General features: G+C 39.2%; 2 protein-coding genes across 2 annotated transcripts; both read left to right on the plus strand.

Annotated features, from left to right (window-relative positions):
* The first annotated feature begins 5,285 nt into the window (after positions 1-5,285).
* LOC119720949 (lactadherin-like) lies at positions 5,286-9,520 on the plus strand. Its single transcript, XM_038190816.1, has 4 exons — positions 5,286-5,493; positions 7,854-8,015; positions 8,590-8,801; positions 9,361-9,520. The coding sequence occupies exons 1-4, from the start codon at positions 5,286-5,288 to the stop codon at positions 9,508-9,510; spliced, it is 732 nt and encodes a 243-aa protein (XP_038046744.1). The 3' UTR covers positions 9,511-9,520.
* Positions 9,521-16,329: 6,809 nt separating this feature from the next.
* On the plus strand, positions 16,330-16,769 carry LOC119720034. The gene has a single exon (XM_038189540.1). The coding sequence runs from the start codon at positions 16,341-16,343 to the stop codon at positions 16,752-16,754; it is 414 nt and encodes a 137-aa protein (XP_038045468.1). The 5' UTR covers positions 16,330-16,340; the 3' UTR covers positions 16,755-16,769.
* The last annotated feature ends 3,867 nt before the right edge of the window (positions 16,770-20,636 follow it).

Genomic DNA, 20,636 nt, shown 5'->3' on the forward strand with positions numbered 1-20,636 from the left:
AACAGAAACTGTAAAGTACCGGTACTTCATGTTCAACCTGCTTATCATGGTAACTTACAGGACTGTTAAAAGCCACATTTCTAGTGTAGCTACACCGCTGTTGCAACAAAGCGCCCCAAACGCCCTAACACTACATTTTCGTTTTGTAAGGATTCGTCAAGAAGTAAATTCAGCTTTACTATCTGTCATTCTATGTTTTATTCAATGAAAAATGTATGACATGCATGCATGATTACATAAACACAGCCCCCCAAAAAGTCCACACTCACCGGAGTTGTAATGACTCGAGTCCATAACTCGACTCGAGTCCAACGCGAGTCACGATTTTTGGTGAATCGACTCGACTATGGGTAAATGACTCGACTCGACTCGAGTCACTGCAAGCAAATGACTCGACTCGACTCGGGTCCCTCACCAGAAGGCTCGACTCGACTCGAGCGAAGGCTAATAAGACTCGAGTCCAAAAAATAAAAGCAAAACTTTGCGAAAAACATTTGCAATGACTTTCGGTGCAAAATATGTTCACGTCACTTTGCAAATACAATACGCTTGTCGTGAAAAGACAAACAACGTGTCACAGACTCCCACCTTGTGGTTCCGAACGCACAAAATACTATCCCGGAGCCGGATTAAAATGCTTTCACCGTCGATCGTACGAATTCGCACGACATAAAATATGCATTTCGAAACTCGACTTATGAATGAAATCCCTCTCAAAAATACGTCTGTTGAGAGCGCACTGATCATTTTGCAAGGTAACGTAAAACCAACGTAAACACGATTATATGTCCGTCATTTTCCTTGAATTGTTTTGCTCAAAATTTGGGAATTTCCCACTTCCGGTTGTCAGTGGCTTTCTGGAGCTGATATTCAGTGGGATTTATTGGACGAAAACGATGAAGAAAATGTCTGTCTGCAGATGATTGTGTCAAGTCGCCCCCTTTTTTACCGAGTTATTTGTAAGCTCCATTTTGATACCCCGTTGGCTATATACCAAGAAATCGTCCAAGATTGACAACGGTTTATGAAAAACGATGCAGTTTGAAAAGTTGCAGAATTACGTGGTCTGCATCCCCGTAAGGTATAATGTAGTCCATCACTAGCTATCCTTTTTGACAAGGTAAGGCTGGAACATTTCATGGGGGGCGTCATGTAGATCAATGATATTTTTTTGAGAAAACTCAAAATCTCAGTAGGGGGGGGGGGGCAACTGGGGGGGGGGGGGCGACAAGGTTTCATGGGGGGGGGGCTGTCGCCCCCACCCCCCCCCCCCCCCCCCCCCCCCCCCCGTGGCTACGCCACTGCTCACTTCATGGAGAATTAGAAGCGGACGAAGGGGATTATTGTGAAATTAGCTTGCAAACGACAGGTGTATGTCTGGGAAAAACAAATTTAAAATATGGAGATTATCAAAAAGTAATGCATGAGCATGTTAATTTATTGCATATATATTTCTTTTAGAGATATACAGCCGATCCGCGTAATAGTCATGGCATTGCGGTGGCTTGTGTAGGCGTATATTCTTTGTAGACATTTTCTTCTGTAACGTTCATACAATTACTTCAAAAACCCTCAAGGACAATAATTAATTAACAACCAATTCTAGCAGAATAGTAAGAAATACGCTTCATATAATTTTAGCTGCGTGGTTGGCTTTGAATGAATATCGTATTTTCGTTTTGGTCGACGTGCACTCAACAATGATTTTGAAATTTAATATACGAGCTGCGCTCTCCTCCGTTACATGTGAAAATGCCGTCGCCTCAGAACCATGTGAGGGGTTGATTGTAATGAGGATGGCATTACCATGGAAACCGCGTTTTCCACCGAAACGGCAGCAGGGCACTGAAGTGCCAGTTTAATAAGCAAATCAATGGTGTTTTGTTTTTAATAACAGTCTCAGCGCCAAAAAAAAATAGTTAATTGCTCCTCAGTCATTCTTGACGGCGGCAGCAATGGATGAACTTGGAAGGATAATGCGTTTATTTGGGATTATTGTGGCGTGCGTTTCCTGGACCCTGCTGGCAAAAGAAATCGGAGGTAAGGGGCCATTATTAATTTTCAGTGTTTTTAAATTTCGAATTTTTTTTTCGAAATTGTGGGTGGGTGGGTCAAGGTAGGCTAAATAATTAAAAATCGAAGTGCACTTTTCATAGAAAATAGCAAAGAAACCCCCCCCCCTCAAAAAAAAAACCCCAGCTAGATCTTTTGAGGTTCCTTCCTGCGACTGCCCGTGAAAGGCACTCCCTGATTTGTCACATGATAACCAACTCAAGAAAGATACAAGATGATGGATACATCTGCACATTTGAAGAGTGTAAACTATCATTCTCCACTCAAGCTGAACAAGCACAAGAAAACATCTGGGCAAGTGTGCAAAAGGGGAGACCTGTGGCTTCCACACGCCGTCACTGAACGAGACATTTCTGTCTCATAATCACAAGAATTTCAGTGTAAAAAATCATGTCAGTTTTTCAAGCAACTCATGGGAACTCAGCAACAGATATTGAGGAGAGGGTTCTTTAAATGTTTTATTCTAGATGTTGGCAGTATCTCAGACAAAAATATTTCTTGGGGGATTGGTGAACTTTATTTTTATTCAGCTTGTCAGTGCAAAATGTTAAACTCAGTGACTTTTGAAATAAAAAAACGGTGGGTAATTCAATATTAAAGTACAACAGAAAATTGATGTACAAAATAAACTGTCTATCTATGGACCTGTAAACATGTTCACAATGTGTCAAGTTATATTTGCATACCCTGTCCGCAATTTTGTGTAACTATAAATTAAAAGTAAAACAGTACAAAAAAAAATAATAATAAAGGCATGCAACATTCCAGCTGATAAGGAAATTCTTTTTTCATGCTTGTGTTCCTTTTCTTAATATAGTGTAAAAGAAAACTGAAAAACACTACAAAGTTCTGTGTGATTTCCTCTTGTTTCAACTTCAAAGTTGCATGCTGGAAGCCTGGAACAGCCATTGAAACTCCCGAGCTGGGAGAGCATTGACTTAAAATATCTGGCTCATTTGAAGCATTACTTTGTTCTTCAGTGCATATGATATATTGAATAGCAATTTCAACATTTAAAAAACGAAATTTGGGGTGGATGGGTGGGTCAAAACAACTTCGAAAAACAATCGAAATTTAAAAACACTGAATATTATTAATGGCCTCTAAGACATAAACATTTTGACAGTGAAAACAGTTGAATGCAGACACTTTTGTTTTTACATTAACATGCAGTATTGTACAACATTTATTTTGTGTCAAATATCTGGAATTTACAGAGAAACAAAGTTACAATCCTGCGAGCATTCGTGATGAGGGAGGGGCGAGGGTCGGGAGATCGAGGGCTTTTAACCGCATGTAACATAATTATGTAGGTCTATTAATAAAAAGCTTTGCAATATTTTCTGGAAATTCTCGTCAACAAAATAGTCCAGGAGCCAGGGTCACTTATTTTTTTGGAAATGACCAAATATTTGGTGGGTATTTTGGGAAAGGTTACACCTTGCGTTACTCAAGTTGGCTTGTCTAATGGCTACCTGGTGGTGGACTTGGATACCAGGAGCACATACGCGATGTCACACAAGGAGATAAAAAATACGGCCGATGCGCAGTACTGAGAAGAATACGGGCCATGTTTAAGTTTTATTTCCTTTTTTTAATGAGTTCATATCAATAAATGAACATTTACAAGAGAAGTCTGAGTAATTTGAATAGAATATTCGACGTTAAGGACCACTGGATCATGTTAATTGTAGGTGTTTGTTGCCTAGCAACCACATCATCCTTATCGTAACTTACATTAAACGATTCTACAACAGAAATGACCAAGTGTTTAGTGGGTATTTCTGGAAAGGCTACACCTTGGGGTAATCGAATTGGCTAGTCTTACAATAGATAAGAAGAGATGTCTTAATAATTGGAATGGGATAATTGACCTCAAGGATCATAATGATCAATTTAATTTAGAGGTTTGTTGCCTAGGAACCACATCATCCTTAGCAACCGCCCTTCAGAACCTGATTGACCTACTTGAAACAAGTCTTAAATAAGATCAAGAGTTTGGTGGGTATTTCTGGACAGGTTACACCATGGGGTATTCATATTGGTTAGTCGTATGGTTACCTAGGGGTAGCATCGAGAAGAATACGGATCGTGTTTAAGAATGATTTCCTTTCAAACTGTAGTTCATATCAACAGATGAACAAATAAAGAGAAGATCTCCTAGTCATATGAATATGATACATCACCTCCGGGACCATATGATCGTGCTATTTTAGATGTCTGTTGCCTAGCAACCGCATCTCAGCAATAACCCTTCGGAACCTGATTAACTTACTTACGAATCTACACCAGCAAAGTATATAGGCATAAATTATAAATACTACAAGTATGACGATAGATTCAAAATTCAATAATAAAGTTACTTTAATTAGACAGGCATGTAAAAAAAGTCCTATAGCAACAGAAGCGTACAGTTAACATATCAGTGTATCATAACCTATGAATCTCCGCATTCTCCCTCTAGAGATGCAGTAACCAAAAATGTCCTCCGGGAAGTGTCCAACAAGCAATACCTATATTCACAGAGAGATGTTGACAGATTATTTACCTAAAATTCACTTCTTTTAGACCACAGATAAATCACTTGAACACCAAAATTCCTCAATTTTAAGACAAAATTACTTGGTAATTTAACTTTCAACCTAAAAACAAATACAGCATGTCGACAGTTCATTCGGTGACAAAATTGGGTTGGCTTTCACTTCTGAATCTTGTATACGCGGACTCATTAAACTTGTTTGAGGGATCGAGTTCTTTATATAGATTTTGTTGACCGTCTGGTTGACTTTGTTAACCTCCCCTCCAAGGCGGTCTTCAAGGCTGCTTTGGAGGACCTCGGAAGTTACACTGCGCCGCTCTCCTCATGATGACGAAGACTCGTGCCTGCTGAGCTTTCAACAGAAAGTGCTGGGGCGCATTTTGAGCTGCCAATACGACTTAGTTCGGTCTTAAGTTAAGTTTTGTGTAAAAATAAACAGATTTTTGTTCAAAGCATTTTAAAATAGTCATGCGTGTCAGGGGATGGGGTCGAGCAAATGCGTCTTTTCTGGTGGAATAAGCCTTCAAATTCTCACAGTAAAAAAGAGGTTCAAAATTGATGGATGAAGCTCCATTTTCAATATATCACCTCCTTTTTATTAAAGGATAGTCATTTTCAAAATTTGAAACACGGTGATGGATTTTTCTTTCATATGTCCCTCCCTCCCCAAGCGATGCGTTGCATCATCGAGCAGGAACCCGACCCAGAGACGGGCCGGTACCGCTGGCTGATTCAAGCCCACGACCCGTGTCAGTGTGCAGAGATCGGAATGGGTGGCTTCAGCACCTTCGTACCGTACAGACCCTACGAGGTGACGTACTATGACACCTTTCTGATCAGCAGCGATCCTAAGCAGATACAGCAATGGCTGAACTGCACAGGTGAGTAACTGCTTGCTTGACAGTAATTCAGAAGCCACCACCGTACCTCAGAAGAGTCCATCTTCTGTTTTGCAGACCTTCTTTGCGTTAAAGTTTGGGTAAAAGCTATTACTCTTCTCGGAGCAACCATTTTAAATTAAACGTAAAAGGTTAGCAATACACAGGCCAATCTTGATCCAAATCTAGTGGTCTCCTCGGAAAATAATGAAAGTGCAGAAGGGGGAGGGGTGGTTGGGGGAGGGGTGTCGTGGGAGGGAGGTCCTTTCCCCGTCGATCTCATTAAAAGCACCAACGAAGCCAACTTCGACGTTTTTCCATTTTTACCTTTCCAAACGAACAACGCTATGCCAAAATGAAATGTTTTGCCCTAGACACATTTCGACGTCTATGCAGGAGGTTCAAGCAGCGTGAGAAGGTACTTGTTGTGCCGGGCGGCGATTCTTTCCCCAAACGGTTCCAGATGGATAAAAAAAGAGCGCACCCTCTACGGCATCCACATTCACAGTATCCATTATTTTTGATTATTATTTAAATAATAAGGAATAAAGGTATATAAATCACCTACGCAAGGCAGCAGATTCATTGACTGGTTTGAAGTGGTCATGACTTCAAATCATAGTCAGTGGGCTTGTGGGGCCCATATGAATGTTGGGGTACAATCTTTGAAACTCTCACGATCAACTTCAAAACCACTTGGTGCCATTTGGTGCCATGACACTAAAAAGTGGAATGCTCTGCGCGCAAAAACAAAACCGATTCAGATAATTTCACTTTGTTTTTCGCATTTGGACAGCTCACCCATATGGAGCCCCTAAAGGGACATTCAATACTATTATTTTTTTTTATCTCGTGCTAATATCTCGTGCGCACGACATAATTATGTCGTGCGCACGAGATAATTACAAATAAGGAGCTATAGCCGGCTGCGCGTGGCGTGCACAAAATCGGACGACTTTTCGTTTGTGGCGAAAGCAGCGTGTTTATTGGGGAGGGGGCGTAATCATAAATGCAGCCACTACGTTAAATGTTAAGTCAAATAGGATGGGGATTTTTGATTATATTTCTCAGACTGCCTGAGAAAGATCTGTCCAATTCCGTCAAATTTGCAAAAAGCGTAAATGATTATCTCGTACGCACGAGATATATTTCGTGCGGGGAAGATATTAGGGAGGTTTCGCAAGCGAACGGATACGCTTACACTTACGTTTAGCTATCCGTATCCGTTTTTTACTTACGTGTAGCGAGCGAGATATGCGTGTCGTCTGTACGTATGACGTCATACGCCACTCACTATCCGCTAAACGTGCAGACGACACGCATATCTCGCTCGCTACACGTAGGTAAAAAAACGGATACGGATAGCTAAGCGTAAGTGTAAGCGTATCCGTTCGCTTGCGAAACCTCCCTAATATCTCGTGCGCACGAGATGAAAAAAAATATATTGAATGTCCCTGAAGGGGCTCCATACATCCAAGTGCTACATCACGAGAATAAAAAATGATCTCGTGCGCACGAGATTATGTCGTGCGGGGGAGAGATTATCTCTTGCACACGAGATGAAACAAAATATATTGAATGTCCCCGAAGGGGCTCCATACATCCAAGTGCTACATCACGAGAATAAAAAATGATTCCAAAATTTTGCCTCATTTTGGGTGTGGGCCACATTTTACAAAAGTGGGGGGCAAATGTTTTTAACAGAAAATCTAGCTGTAACGGGCAATCATGGTGTTTTTTCCCCACCATCTATTATAGTTAACGGAGGCAGACAGAATATACACACATGTCAAATCAGAAACTTTTTGTTCCCATTTTGGGCGTGTCACTTTTTTTCATAAAAAGGGGGCACATCTTGCATTTGAACAAAAACCAACAATCTAACCCAAATTTTGATATTTTCTTAAAGACGTACATCATATAAACAAACTTATAAGCTCATTGTTGTTCATTGAAATTTTAGCTGGTATGTCATTGTTTTTAGGCGTAAAACTAAAATTCCAAAAGTGATAGGAAGAGAGTGATTTCAATATGTTTTTGGTCTGAAATCAGCGAAATAAACTATTATTATACATCTGTAAATGTATCTCGAAGTGATTATTATGTTCATTTGACAACTAAAATTGACATTCAAATTTGATTGTTACAGAAAATTTACAAATTTAATTGTTTTTTCCCCCTTCTCTTAATTAGAATTAGAATTACCCCGTAACGGTAATGAATGGGCTAAATCCTGAACCATTGTGCAGACCCGGGATGTAGACCGAGTGAATAGCCATTTTCATTCAGTTGAATGCAATTTTGTGGGCTCTGTGACACATGTTTTGATTTGCTTTTCTTTTTTCATTTCGAAATCGCCTCCTGATTACTTCATTCGTTCTATTTCTCAGATGGTCCTCCGTGCTCTGTGGGAGGGCCTCTCGGGATGGAAGATGGTCGCATCCGGAATGAAAGCATCACAGCTTCGTCTGTCTGGGGAAACTTCACCAATCATGCCCCACCCAGGGCCAGACTTAACACTCAAGGTAAGTTTGTTTACTTCAGAGGGTTTGGCAATTTTGTTTACCAAAGCATCCATTATACAGCATATACTGTTACTGTTGTTACTAGACGGAAATGAATAATCCACTTCCGCCGCACGCATGGAGACTTGACTCATAGAGAGAGACTTAAGCAAGTGTAATTGCTTAAGTGACATTCAGTCAGTGAGACAGGTAACCAGTTTAATTCACAAGTGACAGTGAGTCAGTGAGTGAGATAGGTGACCAGCGTAATTCAAAATTTAAATCAGTCAGTGAGATAGGTAACCAGTCTAATTCACAAGCGACGGGGAGTAAGTCAGTCAGTCAGTCAGTTTAGGTGCAAAGAGGACTATAGACTGGCGCTTCTGGGACTCACCAAAAAAAAAAAAAAAAAAAAAAAAATAATTGAACATGCCCGTGCTTCAAATTAGAACTCAATAATAATATAGCAAAGACCCCCCCCCCCAAGTCTCCGGTTTCTGGTATGCGCGCGTCGCCGTAGCTATGCGCGTCGGCAAAATGACAAAAAAAAATCAATGGAAAATGATGAAAATAACCATCATTAAAATTTAAACAGGACATGCCGCAGCCTGGGTCAGTGCAGGAAACAGTGATCCCAATCCATGGATTCAGGTGGATTTTGTTTCCATGGTTACCATCACTGGCCTGATCACCCAAGGACGAGGTGATCAAGTAGATACTCAGTGGGTGACAGAGTACCAAGTGACGTACAGTGATGACGGCCAGTCCTGGAATCACATGACTGATGCCGACGGGGCGTCAGTCAAGGTAGGCCGAAAATCGTGCATCAGCTAATCGTAAATCTTGATATAGGTAGAGTAAAAAGATACAACACATCATGAAGGGTTTACCAATATGTTGAAATTCTCACAAGAACCATTCCACATCTCGAACCTGGTTCACATCAGATGTACTTGATACAGACTTGCACGCTTACGTTTTTGTACTGTTTATTCTCTGTTTTTCAAAGCTATATTTCAAAAACTTTTGACCGCTGGAAAGTTACCTTACGTCAAATCGGCCCTTTTCGTTTTCTCACTACGGAAGTCGGGGGGGGGGGGGGGGGTTTGATCCTATGACCCTCCCCCCCCCCCGTTCGAAAAGTGACGGGAGGATATATATCCTCCCCATCCCGACATAAGCGCATGCTTATTGCATCCAAGCTACGAATGAAATCTTCGGACTGAAATGTTATGACATCCTTAGGTTTCGGGACTGTATCTTCCCTTAAATAATCTTAACTAGTGAGTTTATGAACTAGACAATGGGATGGACAAGTTGTCGGTTAAATATTGTATAATTTAAATCTATAATATTCTTTTTACAGTTCGCCGGTAACTCGGACAGAAACACGCTGGTGACCGCTCGTTTCTCGTCGGCCTTGCATACCCGAATCCTGCGCATTCATCCCCTGGAATGGAGCACGCATTGCAGCATGAGGTTTGAGGTGATCGGTTGCTATACCAGTCAAAATTAGCGCAATTAACCCGATGAATTAATAAAAAAAATTACCCAATGAATTAAACAATAAAGCAAACCGATAAATAAACAAAAACCCTGGCCTTGGACCTTTGTCTTCGATGTGTGAACAATGCATGCACCATAATGAATAAATAACAATAAATGGATGGTTTTGTAACAAGGCGACTGTGACTTGCACATTTTAACTGAGTTTCGAAGCCGACAGGCCAAATGAGATGAGACTACACAGCATTAAAAAAGTGATATAGTCATGTGCACAATGCAGCTTCGCCGATCAGCCTCCCCCCCAAAAAAAATCCGGCCCAAGTCCCGGTGGGTTTGTGCACTGCAGAAACTCTACATAGTTATTGACATGCAGGTGAAATCCTGGTGTGAGGGTGCGATTTTTTGAAAAACCATTTGAACTTTCCTAATAAAAGTGTGCCATTGTTTTAATAAAAAGGGTACGATCATTATTGTCCTATATAGACTTTTTTTTTTTTCGCGAGGAAGCCATTTGTGATCGTGTTCCCTGGATGTATTTTATAAGTTGTAAACTGTTGAATGCGATGGTGCCAGACTATTTATGCGTTCCAAGCCACACTTTCAATATTTTTTTAAAATGTGGCCTAAAACATTCGGGTATGTATAACCACAATTTTGAAACTTTTCATCAGAGCAGCCTGATATTAATTTGTAACTTTATTTCATTGCTTTCATTTCTATTCGCAAGTTCCAAAAATGAAAATATTACCTCGCTTTCATTTGAATATGGCTGACTTGTAAATAAAGCCTGTTAATGCACTTGGAATTTTTTTTATTTAGTTTTATTGAGACGGCTAAAATGTGGGCCCATGTTAAATTGGGGGTGGGTGTTTCAACCCCCTTCCCTCCCAACCCTGGCTACGGGTTCCAGTGAGGCAGGTGGGGACATTCGAACAGTTTCTCTGTGTAACGTGCAGTTATAATTTCAGGGTTTCGTATGACTGGTTAAAAAAAAATAAAGCTTAAAAATGATCACAATACACTGTACATGTACATACAAATGACTGCACTTATCTGTGGTTATTGTATATCCACACGTTTCTGGATCTTTATTGCAACACACATTTCGTATCGCAGAGGCACATTTAATGGAAGAGCAAATTTGTGGTAATTATTGTGATTTTTGGCATGAACACTTCAGATTTTTTTTTTTTTTTAATAATCAATCTTTAAAAATAGGTTTCCGATACCCAATTTCATACCTGGTTCTTTCGGTCTCGCAAAACTTTCATTCACATTCGCATAAAAAAAACGAGCAAACGTTTTCACACCCATGTCCAATTTGGTGAAAGTTCAAAAATATTTCAGGGTACACATACTGGAATTTGTATCATTTTGGAGTCATTTCTTTGTTCTCGTGTACTAAAATTTTGGGTTTGAAAATCTAGTTTCGAAATGCTCCTATTTTATACCAGAATTGATTTCCTTGGCTGAAATTCGGACTTGATATCCTTTACATAAAATACTTCAATTTGCAACGAATCAACACACCTTGGAAAATTCCTAGTTTTTGAGTAAAATCCACATATCTATTTCGTGATAACCTTGTGGAGACGTATTCACCTACAGAAATTGCCCTGTGGAGACGTATACAATGTTTTGTTCCCTATTATACACATGTCTCCACAGGGTACTGTGTAGCAGATCATCTTCGTTCACGCTTAAAAAGTAGGCATAGATTGCGCATGAGCTTTATGAGCTTTGGCCCTGTGCAGCTCAGGTATTTAGTATTCAATTTGGCGAATACGTTTACAACACTAACACAGTCATGTTCAATGAAATTGGGACATTTGGATTAGCAAGATAATGTAATGCATGGACACCATTTGCCAACATTCAAAAATGGAACAGTAAAAATATCATAAAATATCCTACTTGACTTGTGTTGTGGTATAGTATAGGTTTTCCCGGACAATTTCGGAAAATGTGTACACGAATTTGTAAAAGAAGCATTCGTTTTCGTGCGAAATAGAATGAACCTTCCAAATCTCTGTTTCTATTTAACAAATGATAATTCTTTTTCCGTGAAGGTGCATTCAGTCGTAAAAAATCAGCGTACGATTTCCCGAATGTGCACTTATGAAGCCCGGGAAGGGACAGGGTGGAAATTTTTTTTGGCGTTTGCTAATTCGTTCGCACGAATTACTAATTCGTTCGCACGAAATCCTAATTCGTTCCCACGAAATCCTAATTCGTTCGCACGAAATCCTAATTCGTTCGCACGAATTACTAATTCGTTCGCACGAATTACTAATTCGTTCGCACGAATTACTAATTCGTTCGCACGAATTACTAATTCGTTCGCACGAAATCCTAATTCGTTCGCACGAAATCCTAATTCGTTCGCACGAAATCCTAATTCGTTCCCACGAATTACTAATTCGTTCCCACGAATTACTAATTCGTTCCCACGAATTACTAATTCGTTCCCACGAATTACTAATTCGTTCCCACGAAATCCTAATTCGTTCGCACGAAATCCTAATTCGTTCCCACGAAATCCTAATTCGTTCGCACGAATTGCTAATTCGTTCGCACGAAATCCTAATTCGTTCGCACGAAATCCTAATTCGTTCCCACGAAATCCTAATTCGTTCGCACGAAATCCTAATTCGTTCGCACGAATTACTAATTCGTTCGCACGAATTACTAATTCGTTCCCACGAATTACCAACTTGTTCCCACGAATTACTGGCACGGCACGTTCCCGGATCCATGAGATATATAGATGTATGGGGGACCCCCGTGCACCCCAAGAACTTAACTTTCACCAATATTTGGGGTGCCTTTTAGGGTCCTAAAACACATTTTGGATGTTAACAGTAAAACAAATCCGATGAGAAGGAGATATCCAAGATGGCGGCCAATATGGCCGCCAAAGTTGGTAAAAACTGGGGAGAAAAAAAAGATATATATCAGCCAAATCATGTGATAAAAGTATAAATAAAATGGTTAATTATATGTTTTAGACTCTCAAAAACTGATTTCTGGTAGTGTTTTCCTATAATGCTTCAAATTAGAGATGGCGGCCAATTTGGTAGCTAATAAGGCCGCCATATTGGTAAAAATGAAACAAAAATCAGCCTAATAATATGATAAAATCACAAGTGAAATTGTTAGTTATATGTTTTGTACCCTCCCAAATTCATTTCTGGTATCGTGTTTTTGATATCATGCTTCAAATGCATGATAGCGGCCAATATGGCCGCCAAAATAGAAAAAACAATTGAAAAAAAAAATCATATATAGGTTTTCCCTAGTTTCATTATCATTCAATTTCGCATGAGTTTTGCACATTATGATCAAATTTCTTTTTAATTTGGGGGGCATTAGCAGCCAAGATTTGGGGGGGTGCCTTTTAGACCATATTTGCGCCCATCCTGGCCGCCATCTCGAATTCGAAGCGTGAAAGCAAAAAAAAACAGGATACCCGAAATAAAATCTGTGAGAGTCAAAAACATAATAAATTAACAATTTTATTGATGCTTTTATCACACTATTTGGCTTATGTAGGTTTTCCCGGCCAACTTCACCAATTTTTCATTCAATTTAACGCCTGGCTCGTTCAGTTTGATTTGAAATTGAAAAATCACGCAGATCGTCATTCGACAATCAAAAAGAATCATTCGATTTCACTATCCAAGCAATCTATCGCCTTTCAGCTTCACTCATCCCTGTAAAAGCTGCATTAAAAGTATTGCGTTGTTCAATCAGTTTGGTCTGAACCAGTAGTAAGTGGTTGATCGGGCATTCCTTTTCATTAATGGGCAAACTTATTTCACTTTTTGTCAAGATGTTTTAAGACTTCCTGCATGTAAAATTCTGAATTATCTCGGCGTAAATCATATCTGATGTCGTCAATCCGTAAATGGACACCTCTCTTTCTTAATTAAAGGGTCCGTGAATGATTTTTTTCCTCATGAATACATTTTGTGCAACTTACTACTACTCTAAAATGTATGAAAGATATTTTGACATCCTTTTTTTGGTTAGTCTTATTGCAAGTGCACGTCATTAACATTTAAAAGTTCCATGCTTTTCAGTGCTGTGATGTGATTTCAGGAAGACACTGTTCAGTTTAGGGGGTTTCTTTCAAATTATTCACCCAAAATTTGCTAAGAAAACACTTTTGAGAAAGGATTGCTCATTGGCTTACTGCCAAGTACTGACACAACAAAGAATCACCAAAGAAAAGAAATCGTAGCAACTTTTTTGTGTGCTGAAATAGCCCAGTAACATTAATCTTCACAAAATGACATCAAAATCTTGTTGATGCGTGAATATGGAACTTTGCATCATCATAAAAAAGGAGAAAGCACACAAAAACACCCTTCAAAATGGAAAAAAACACATTGAGAATAAGGTTAAAATGTGACACAAAGATGTGTTTTCCAGGTTTGCATTGAACAATTTCTTTGCATGGGCGCTTTAATTAAGTGTTCGGTCAGACATACGCAAGAAAACATTTAAGAAATTACCCAAGAGAAGGGTTCCTCATCGTACAACCATTGCCATATTGTAAATTTTACAGTCGCTAAGATGTTTTGGGGAAACTCAACCTCGGAGGAAAATGGGAAAATATATCACTTAAAAAAATCTTGTTAATTTGAATGACCTCATAATGAAAGTGATTGCCCATAAACGAATGAGAAACGAAAAACATGGTACATGTAATACGTTATAAGCGCACCGACGTTTGCTAATTTGAATGCGTCAACCGTCAAAAGGTTGACATTCAGTCAAAAATCTTGGCTGCTAATGCCCCCCAAATTAAAAAGAAATTTGATTATAATGTGCAAAACTCACGCGAAATTGAATGGCTGATAATGAAACTAGGGGAAACCTATATATGATTTTTTTTTCAATTTATTTTCCCATTTTGGCGGCCATATTGGCCGCTATCATGCATTGAAGCATGATATCAAAAACACGATACCAGAAATGAATTTGGGAGGGTAAAAAAAATATAACTAACAATTTCACTTGTGATTTTATCATGTTATTAGGCTGATTTTTTTTCATTTTTACCAATATGGCGGCCTTATTAGCTACCAAATTGGCCGCCATCTTTAATTTGAAGCATTGTAGGGGGAAAAATACCAGAAATGAGTCTTTGAGAGTCTAAAACATATAATTAACCATTTTATTTATGCTTTTATCACATTATTTGGCTGATATATGTCTTCCCCCCCCCAGTTTTTACCAACTTTGGCGGCCATATTGGCCGCCACCGTGAATATCCCCTTCTCATCAGATTTGTTTTACTATTAACATCCAAAATGTGTTTTAGGACGCTGAAAGGCACCCCAAAAATTGGTGAAAGTTAGTTCTGGGGGTGCATGGGGGTCCCCCATACATCTATATATCTCATGGATCCGGGAACGTGCCGTGCCAGTAATTCGTGGGAACAAGTTGGTAATTCGTTCGAACGAATTAGTAATTCGTGCGAACGAATTAGGATTTCGTGGGAACGAATTAGTAATTCGTGCGAACGAATTAGGATTTCGTGCGAACGAATTAGTAATTCGTGCGAACGAATTAGTAATTCGTGCGAACGAATTAGGATTTCGTGGGAACGAATTAGGATTTCGTGGGAACGAATTAGTAATTCGTGCGAACGAATAAGGATTTCGTGCGAACGAATTAGTAATTCGTGCGAACGAATTAGTAATTCGTGCGAACGAATTAGGATTTCGTGGGAACGAATTAGGATTTCGTGGGAACGAATTAGTAATTCGTGCGAACGAATTAGGATTTCGTGGGAACGAATTAGTAATTCGTGCGAACGAATTAGGATTTCGTGCGAACGAATTAGTAATTCGTGCGAACGAATTAGTAATTCGTGCGAACGAATTAGGATTTCGTGGGAACGAATTAGGATTTCGTGGGAACGAATTAGTAATTCGTGCGAACGAATAAGGATTTCGTGCGAACGAATTAGTAATTCGTGCGAACGAATTAGGATTTCGTGCGAACGAATTAGGATTTCGTGCGAACGAATTAGTAATTCGTGCGAACGAATTAGTAATTCGTGCGAACGAATTAGGATTTCGTGGGAACGAATTAGGATTTCGTGGGAACGAATTAGTAATTCGTGGGAACGAATTAGGATTTCGTGGGAACGAATTATTAATTCGTGGGAACGAATTAGGATTTCGTGGGAACGAATTAGGATTTCGTGGGAACGAATTAGTAATTCGTGGGAACGAATTAGTAATTCGTGCGAACGAATTAGGATTTCGTGGGAACGAATTAGTAATTCGTGCGAACGAATTAGCAATTCGTGCGAACGAATTAGCAATTCGTGCGAACGAAATAGTAATTCGTGCGAACGAATTAGTAATTCGTGCGAACAAATTAGCAAATGCCCAAAACAATTTCCACCCTGTCCCTTCCCGGGCTTCATATGCACTGCATTTAGTGTATTGACATTTCATTTTAGCGCGAAATCGAAGGCACATCCGCAATCCTATTTTCCTTTTAATTTGTCATCAATCTTTTTCGCGAAATGTGCAGCCGATTTCCCTCGCAGTGTTATTTAACGTATGCCTGGTCAAGCATTGGAATTCATTTATGTGTTAAAGTAACATTTGAGGAAAGCTTGATTGAATGATTGAATTTTTGAATATTCATGATGATTGAGCTAAAACCAAGAGGTGTAGTCTTTTGAAACATACCAACTATTGTAATAAATCCTATATAAAAACCTAACCTTAAGAAAATCTTTTTCTGCTCAGCATTTGCCACAATCGCATCATATAGCCAAGAGTCTCAGTTCACATAGTCCTTAAATATCCAATAATGGCTGCAAGAGGGAGATACCGACGAATCTCGGACGTTGACCGAAATCGCCTCATCGATGCCTTTGAGGCTGACGACGCTGACTATCTGCAGGTAGCAGATACGCTGGGCATCAAGCACTCAACGGCCAGATCAATCGTTGGCGTATATCTTCGGGATGGTCGTCGTAACAAGCTGCCGAAAGGAGGACCCATAAACCAAAAGGTTGACGACGACATGAGAGATGCCCTTCAAGGATATCTAGATGACAACCCCCTTCTAACTTTGCGTGAACTCAATACTCAACTGCGAGCTGATCTTCCCGATAAGCCCTTCGTTACCACTAGTACCATCGCTAGAACTCTAGATGGTATGCTTTTAACTCTTAAATTAGCGGAAGATGTTCCAGAACAGCCTATGAGCCACGCATATTAGATGCACGAGTCATATTTGGAAATTGGTTTCTTCAGGTTGGTGTCCTTGGCCACACTGTGTACATTGACGAGACTGGGTATAACTTATGGACCCGTCGGTCTTATGGTCGCGCTCCTCGTGGAGAGCCAGCAAGGCGTGTCGTCCATGGCCAGAGAGGCAAGCAAGTCAACATCACGTTTGCCATTTCTGGTGAGGTTGGACAGAATATCATCAGAGACTGTGACGAGAGCGACTTTTGAGGATTTCTTAGCGACGACTGTACAAGAATGCGGTATGTTATTCCCGGCAGGCGAACGCATATATCTGATATATGACAACGCTCGTCCTCATATCCGAGCCCAACTACCCCCTGATGCCGGCAATTTCACCATCAAGTTGCTGCCCCCATACTCGCCATTCTTAAATCTTACGGAAATGGCGCACTCAGCTTTCAAGGCGGGAGTGAAGCGCACGCTGGGGCTTCCTGAATGGCAGGACAGATTTGGAGACCAAGACGCAAGAGTCCAAGCTGGTGTGAACCTGCAAGTCTGGAGATCCCTCCGTCTCCAGGAGGTGGCTGCACTCAACATTGGAGAGGTGACACCTGCGAAATGCACCGCATGGTACAACCATTCTCAGACATATCTCCCTCGATGTCTTGGTGGACAGGTCATTGAAGGATAGACAATCGAACTGATAAGACGAGAGAGAACCTTAAGAAATACATAAAGAAATTAAAATACAACTAAGACAATGAACCAACAAAAAGTCCCCATGCAGATCCTATGTAACATGGCACGTGATGTGTCCCTTTACCGTTTCAATAATATGGCTACATGATTATTTTTATTGATTTCATATTGGTCATATTTATATCATTTTCACATTTCATTTGCCTACATTTCACATAGGCCTTTGTGTATATAAGAACAAACACATTAATGATCAATAGGGCACACATTGATTAATTAATGAATCAAAGTTGTATCATCATTTGTATAGGCCTGTAAAATTTATTTAAATTGAATGCAGAAAATGCGAATTTAAATTGTAACAAATGAAAAAGAATGTTCAATTCAGCCCATGTCACAATAGACAATCGATTTTCTGCGAATTGGATTGCACATTCGTAATAATCGGCAACTCATACGTCAAACCGAAAACCTAATCACGTATTTGTAATCCCTTAAATGAAACGCTATGCACATTCATTCATTTGATTGATGCAAAATGAAATTGAATGCTAGTTATTACGAAAATGAAACCAGGATGTACGTCGTTCTCAAACTCGGCGCCAAATTGAATTTAAGTTTTACAAATTCAAACGCACATTTTCCGAAATTGTCCGGGAAAACCTATATTAAAGCAATGCCTAAAATGGCATGACTTTGGAGAAAGTGTTATAAAGAAATATAAAGCATTTTTTTTCTCAAAGGAAAATATGATATGCTATGCCTCAGAAAGAAAAGTAAAAAAATCGTAACAGAACTGAAGAAAAAATAAGTGTCAAAGTGATATAAGGCAATATCTGCTGAACACTTGCCGAAAAAATACAGCGTAAAAAAGCCCTGTGTTAAAGTGGTGTGATCAGTTTGTGGAAATGTAATGTATATAAATGAAAATCATATAAATTTCTTTAAATGAAACTGATTTTCTTATCGCCTATACTATTGACGTTTAGCGAAATTAGTTGGCTCCTAATTCTATTGCACTTTCGTTGAAACGAACTAGCATTTCATTGTACGAAAAGTGGACCACACGCTTTTTTGAACACACATTGAACCGAAATTGAATGTATAACTGAGACATAGAAAACGTGTTCGTACCCTCAACCGACTATCTGAAACTTCACGAAATGGAATCAATATCCTTTTTGATTGAATGAACAATTTGCGAAATCGGACGGAAATTTGACATTGAATCGACGAAGTGAATCAAAATTCAATATTCTGTAATTAAGGCAAATCATAGATTTATAATATATTAAGTCCCGTATTGTAGGGGAAAGATATTTTAATGAAATGGTTAAGATATTAGTTTTCTTTGTGTGAAATTAGTGATATAGTTTCAGTGCTGTTTGAGGGTTGTGTTTTAAATTGGTAAAAATTATTCATACAAAAGGTAGTGATCGGTTGTTTTAAGATTGGTAATTATGTTATCCGACATTTTTTTTTTATGAAGGCTTATCATTGATGAATTACCTAATTATCAACTCATTAGGTACTATGTTTTCTTGGACATAAAATGAAGGTTATGCGTTTTTTTTATGAAGGCCTATCATTGATGAATTACCTAATTATCATCTCATTAGGTACTATGTTTTCTTGGACATAAAATGAAGGTTATGCAAATTTTTTTTTATGAAGGTCTATCATTGATGAAGTACCTAATTATCATCTCATTAGGTACTATGTTTTCTTGGACATAAAATGAAGGTTATGCAGTGAGATAGTGTTTGAAAAACGAGACAGTGTCAAGGATGGATAGGGGTGGGGTGGGGTGGGGGTGGGGAGGGAATGGGTGAATCCCTCCCCCATCCCCCCCTCAAAAAAAAACAACCAAGAATCAGTTGTTTTAGAAGTAGTAAAACCAGAAGAAGAGTGAAGATGACTGCTTTTAAATCGATGCCATACTCATCCCCTTTCCCGCTATACGGATTTGGGAAATAAAAAAGAGAAACAAAAATGAGTAAAAAAGAGAGTCCTAAGCATCCAATGAGGGCTAGCTTCTCCTTTCTCTGCCCCGCGCTTTTCGAATTTGCTGGCCGGTTGGCTCCCCTCCAAAAAGGGTTCGGGATCCGCCCTTGGACCACGTCAATCAAACAAATCGACTCTCGCAGTTCAGGAGTTACAGTAGTAAAGCACTGATATATTCAGACGCCTTCGGTACTAGAAAACATGTTTTAACAATTGTAATTTCACCAATAATTTGAGTATCAACTTAATAATTCACGGCATTATTTCTAAATTATCTGACCGTAAATTGACACTGTTTTGTGATTTTTGTCAACTTGGTGCATACTCTCTCCTCATAATGAAGTCCAACCGAGTTATGTTAGCGTTTAAAACTCTCAATATGCCAGCTTATTTAAGTGGACATTTTGAAAAAAATGGTAACTGTTCCTAAATATTGAAAGTAAAACATCATTGAAAGAAAGATATAAAGATTGGAATTGGAAACTGTCAGGAACGCTTTCAACACCACACTGCTTACTTACTAGCCGTTCCAAGTACCACAATATTATTGTTCAGTCACGCAGAAATCACAAGTAAAAAACAACAATTTTGTCAGCTCAGATATTCTCTGTAAATAATGAGATAGAAATTGTGTGTATTTTTTTTTTAGCTTTACTAATTCATCTGATGTAAAATTAAAATTGGAATTAAAAAACAAGAAAATTATGGCCTTTTTGGAACTGGTTCGGTTAAACTGCAAGCCATATCATCACAGTCATGCATGCTCCGCGGTACTCATTAGCATAGCACCGTGCATGGATAAAGGCACCCCCTTTTATTTCTGATTTCTGACCGACCTATTTTGGGCTCCCGACTCATGAAAAACAAACACCTTTTTTTTTTTATTACCGCCGACCCTGGCCCTGTCTGGAACCCCATTAAAAAAAATTTACAAATGAAAAAAAAGTAATGAATGTAAATTTCAGGCAACCAGGCTCTGTGTTATTTGAAAAGCTATTGAAAATGAATACCATAATTGTACGCGAATAGTACGGTGTATAGAAACAAGTAAAATCCCTGATTGAGAGGATTAGAGAATGTTGTCTATAGTGTACCTGTATCGGTATGTCATGCATGCCATACAGTCAAACCGTAATGAGCTCCTTGGTGCAGATACAATGTAAGTCAGTAATTACAACTATATCCCTCAAGGGCATAATATATTTCA

The sequence above is a fragment of the Patiria miniata genome, unplaced genomic scaffold, assembly GCF_015706575.1.
Source record: "Patiria miniata isolate m_02_andy unplaced genomic scaffold, ASM1570657v1 HiC_scaffold_9, whole genome shotgun sequence".
NCBI classification, from domain to species: Eukaryota; Metazoa; Echinodermata; class Asteroidea; order Valvatida; family Asterinidae; genus Patiria; species Patiria miniata.

Excerpts from the sequence above, each read along its gene's own strand:
- LOC119720949 (XM_038190816.1), top strand. The coding sequence starts at position 5,286 with ATGCGTTGCATCATCGAGCAGGAACCCGACCCAGAGACGGGCCGGTAC. Across the intron at positions 5,494-7,853 it reads GCAATGGCTGAACTGCACAG|GATTACTTCATTCGTTCTAT; the intron begins GTGAGTAACTGC and ends AAATCGCCTCCT. Across the intron at positions 8,802-9,360 it reads CCGACGGGGCGTCAGTCAAG|TTCGCCGGTAACTCGGACAG; the intron begins GTAGGCCGAAAA and ends TTCTTTTTACAG.
- LOC119720034 (XM_038189540.1), top strand. The coding sequence starts at position 16,341 with ATGGCTGCAAGAGGGAGATACCGACGAATCTCGGACGTTGACCGAAAT.